The sequence below is a fragment of the Lactuca virosa genome, chromosome 9, assembly GCF_052849685.1.
Source record: "Lactuca virosa cultivar CGN04683 chromosome 9, Lactuca_virosa_CGN04683_v6, whole genome shotgun sequence".
NCBI lineage: Eukaryota > Viridiplantae > Streptophyta > Magnoliopsida > Asterales > Asteraceae > Lactuca > Lactuca virosa.
In genome coordinates, this window is record NC_136434.1 from 43,910,878 (window position 1) to 43,915,620 (window position 4,743).

A 4,743-nucleotide genomic window follows, 5' to 3' on the forward strand; every position below is an offset into this window, starting at 1 on the left:
CTTAAGAAATATATATGATTGCTCCTCTGTCGATTGCGGGAATCTGCATATAATTCTGGTGGTATTCCCATAATTCTCCATTCATAGTATAATTAACTCAGTTTTGTTATTCCAGATTCAAGATCGCATTGGACCTTTTACTTCAATAAAACACTAGAAATCAAGAACTTTATTAGAAGAAACGGGTTTCCATCTGATTTGGTTACTTACAACATGTTTTTGAATTATTATTGTGATGTATTGATGTTGGAAGAAGCTGAAAAGCTAATGAAGAGTATGGAACGAAGTGCACATCATGTAGGTAGCCAAGCATATTGCCTCTAAAAGTGTTGGGTTTAATGGTCTTTATTCATGTTTGGAAGATTTGAAAGTTCATTGTCATTAGTTGTAATTAGTTGTAAGGATTTGGTAACTTTATATATAGTGCTGCTATATTTTTGGTCTTTTTGTTTCCGTTTGTAATATGTGCATTCCCAGCCATTAATGGGGTTTTTTTTATTATAATAAAACTCTTATTTCAAATCTCAAAAAGACTATTTTGATTACTAGATTCGGTTACTGTTGCATTATACTTATTAACAACATTATATTTGTTGCATTATACTTGTTAACAACATTATATTTGAACAAATCTTCCTATTAACATAATTACACTTTCAACTCATTGCAAAAGTCTTAATAAGGCATTAATTTCTAACAAATAATAGCAGCTTAAGTTTATATTTAACACCTATACTACATACTTTCTTTTTCAATCCTGTAACAGCAGCTTACTATTATTTTTTAACCAACAATATTATTGTACTTTCATTTTTACCCATACTACCCCTGTCCTTTCATTTTTAATATATAATAGCATCGTACATTCCTTTTTTACACATAATAGCATCGTACATTTATTTTTCACACATAATACCCCCGTACTTTCATATTTTACACATAATAGTATCATATTTACATTTTTTACACAAAATACCCCCGCACTTTCATATTTTACACATAATAGTATCATGTTTTCACTTTTTACACAAAATACCCCCGTACTTTCATATTTTACACATAATAGCATTAACCATTCAAAAATTTCATTCCAAAATAGCAACTTACATGATTTATGTCCAAAAATGAAAAAAAAACAATTAACCAAAACTAGTAAAAAGAATAATCAACCAAAACTGGAAAAAGTGGACAATTAACCAAAACAAAATGTCATGAACCATCTAGATTTTTCACTTTCTCACATCAACTACATATCTCATCAATTTTTTTCTTGCAACGATTCATCTACCTGTGACATGAAAATATAAATAGATTATTATATAAATATAAGAACTCTAAAATCATGAAAAAGTAAGTTAATACTATGAGTACCTTTCTTTTAGAACAACTAGTAGCATAATGACCCAATCATTGACAGTAAGAGCATGTTCGTTTTTTGGCACTTCTAAAGAAGACTTGATTCTACTAGCAATTTTAGGACGCCCTTTTGTGTTAGTTGGACCAAGGGGATCTCGGACAGATAATTGAGGCATCATATCAACTTGTGAAATTCTCACACAAGAACCTTGAGATAGGTTCTCAACTGGTATAGGTTTTTTCCGAATTGCTTATTCTTGTAAGAGCTTTATCAATATGTTATTTGCGTTTTCTATTTCTGAAGGGGAGTCTTTTGCTTGTTCAATTACTTTATTAAAATTTGAACGGACACACCATAACGTGTAAGCACTAACTCCATTTTCGTTATTTATTTCTTTGAGTCCGATGCTACGTTTTCCCACCTTATATCTAGCATTAAGGGTCCACCGAGGTAAAATGTAGTGACTCGGAAGTGTGTCAACATGCCTCTTCTTCATCACATATAGGCTATGTTTGCATAAAATCCCACATGTCTCATACTTAGCACAAGAACATGTGACATGCATCTTGTTTAACAAACAAAAGCTAACAATCCGCCAATATTTTTTGTCAATGTCCAGTTGCCCAACTCGATACTTGATTTCTTCTGTACTTTTGCTTAGAGTCTCATGCGTTAAATTGCTAGTAGCTTCTATCCATTTTTTTTGAAAACCTCAAAAACCTTTCGAGTATAACACTCGCCTGCTTTTGCTTCAATTGGATGTATTGAGGAAAGAACCGACCTCGAGTTCATAGTTTTGAAATCTTCATCTTCTTCGGCGGCCCTTCGTGACGAAACTGCTTTGTCATATTGTATTAAAAAATCATTCAACATGGTACTCGAGTTAACAAAATCATCAAAAAATGAATTAATACTCTCACTTCGTCCACTTGTTGTCATATCGGCCAAGAAAAATATCCTTTAAAAAAGCTTTAGCCCAATGTATTCGTTGGTTATACATATCAGTTATCCAACAATTGTTTTCGAGTTTATACTTATCACGTATAACTTCCCACCTCGTTTCAAATTCTTCAATTGTGTCACTCATTACCCATTCTTTATATGATTCTTGAAAATCACTATAACGGGAAACGTATGGTCGGAGGTGCTTCAATTCATGCTTTTTTATATGCCATGCACAAAAGCGATGTCGAGCGTTTGGAAACACTTTTTCTATTGCATTACCCATAGCTTTGTCTTGATCAGTAATAATAGCCTTTGGATACTTGCTAAACATACATTTTAGGAAATGCTCAAACAACCATGCAAAAGTTTCTTCCTTTTCATTTTCTAGCAACGCTCCACCAAAAAGTATAGACTGTCCATGATGGTTCACCCCAGTAAATGGAGCAAAAGGCATCTTGAATTTATTTGTCATATAAGTGACATCAAACACAACAACATCTCCAAATTTAGTAAAATCGTCTCTTGATCTTCCATCCGCCCAAAAAATATTTTTAGGACGCCCGTCACTGCACAAATCCACAACATAATACTGATCATTATCCACCAATGCTTTATCTTGTAGATGTTTTATTAGTCCATGGAACTCCCTTCCTCTGTTGTGTTTTCGTTGCTCAGATAATACATCAACGCATTGTTTTGAAGTTACATCAACTTCATTTGAGGTTTTCATTGCATTAATGGCCTTTTTAATTTGAGAAGGTTTCAACCCTGATTGATTAATTTGCACCATGAGAGATTTACATTCCACTGTACGGTGGAACTTCGCATGAGACCGATGTTTCATCACCTTCGTTGGTGTGATGCTCAATTCATGATTGTGTGTGTCGTCAAACAAGTCCACAAACCATTTCCCATCCTTCTTTTTTGAAATTCGAAGCATTGCCTTGCATCCGACTCTAACTTCTCTACGACGTTTTTTCTCATTTCCACTTGAAGTACTACCGTCCTCCCGTTTAAAACCTTCTTTGTCGCATACAAGTATCTTTCGATAAGGTTCATTTGTTTCCTTATTTTTGTATGTAGTATGAATACGTATACCAAATCCATGTACAAATGCATAATCATTATAGAAGGCGTACGCATCGTCGGTTGTATCGAAAACCTTTCCCAAAATGTTTTCATCATTAACTTCATCTTTGTCACAATCAACGATCACATCGACCCCATTTATTTTTTCAGATTCATATGTTGCTATTGACAAACCATCTACTTCAGTTTCATTCATTATGTACTGCACAAATAGAAACAATGAGAAACAATTGATACTAATCAGACAATAGTAATGGCAAAAAAAAAGAAGGAAAACTTCAATATAAAAACTAGAATTGAATGGTAAATTAAAATAATCAGCAATAATGAAAAAATAAATCAGGAAAACTTCAATATAAAAACTAGAATTGAATGGTAACTTAAAATGCATCAATGATATAAACCAGCAAGTGTAATTGCAAGGTTAGGTTAATTATGTATTCAAGTCTTTATTGTATGAATGAAAAACATTAAATTGAGAGTGTCAATTATTAATTATTACTTATTGGAAATTCTAGAATAAATCTATCACTTTTGAATTTAATGCAATTATTTAATTATCTTTCATTCACCTACGTGTGTATTTTCTTCCGCCGCAAACTCCAAAGTGAATCCCTAAATACTGTAATTGAACTTATATGAATTTCACGTAACAAAAGATTTTGAAAAAAAAAATCACGTACCTGAGAAACCAAGGAATTCACGTAGCAATCGAACTTGGAGAATTTCACAAAACTACACACAAGAATGAATAATCAAAAGAAAGTCTTTTGAAAAAAATTGATTCAGGAAAATATGTAATTTTTTTATGGAGGATTCGTTTCTTTCAGCAAATCACGTACATAGCAATTGTTTTTTGGAAAACACTTAACAAACGACATAGTTTAGTATGTTTTTGTACCTAAGCTTAGGTGGAGCTGTAACATATATTCACTTTTCCCTATATATATATATATATATATATATATATATATATATATATATATATATATATATATATATATATATATATAGGGAAAAGTGAATATATGTTACAGCCCCACCTAAACTTAGGTACAAAAACATACTAAACTATGTCGAACAATTATTAGATTTGAGAACGTGAAAATAAAATTTGACTAGTTAATTGTTTTAAATTGTTTTTTAATTTATATAATTATTATTTTAAGATTTTATTTAAAAATAAATAATTGACCAATATCTGTTTTCGCTTTCTCAACTTCATAACTGTTCTCATTTAAACCTCTCTCTATTTTAATATATATATATATATATATATATATATATATATATATATATATATATATATATATATATATATATATATATATATATATTCCACATTAATTTTA

At 30.9% G+C, this 4,743-nt stretch overlaps 1 protein-coding gene across 1 annotated transcript; it reads right to left on the minus strand.

Annotated features, from left to right (window-relative positions):
* Positions 1-2,273: 2,273 nt before the first annotated feature.
* Positions 2,274-3,587, minus strand: LOC145139178 (protein FAR1-RELATED SEQUENCE 5-like). The gene has a single exon (XM_079073096.1). The coding sequence runs from the start codon at positions 3,585-3,587 to the stop codon at positions 2,274-2,276; it is 1,314 nt and encodes a 437-aa protein (XP_078929222.1).
* Positions 3,588-4,743: the final 1,156 nt, after the last annotated feature.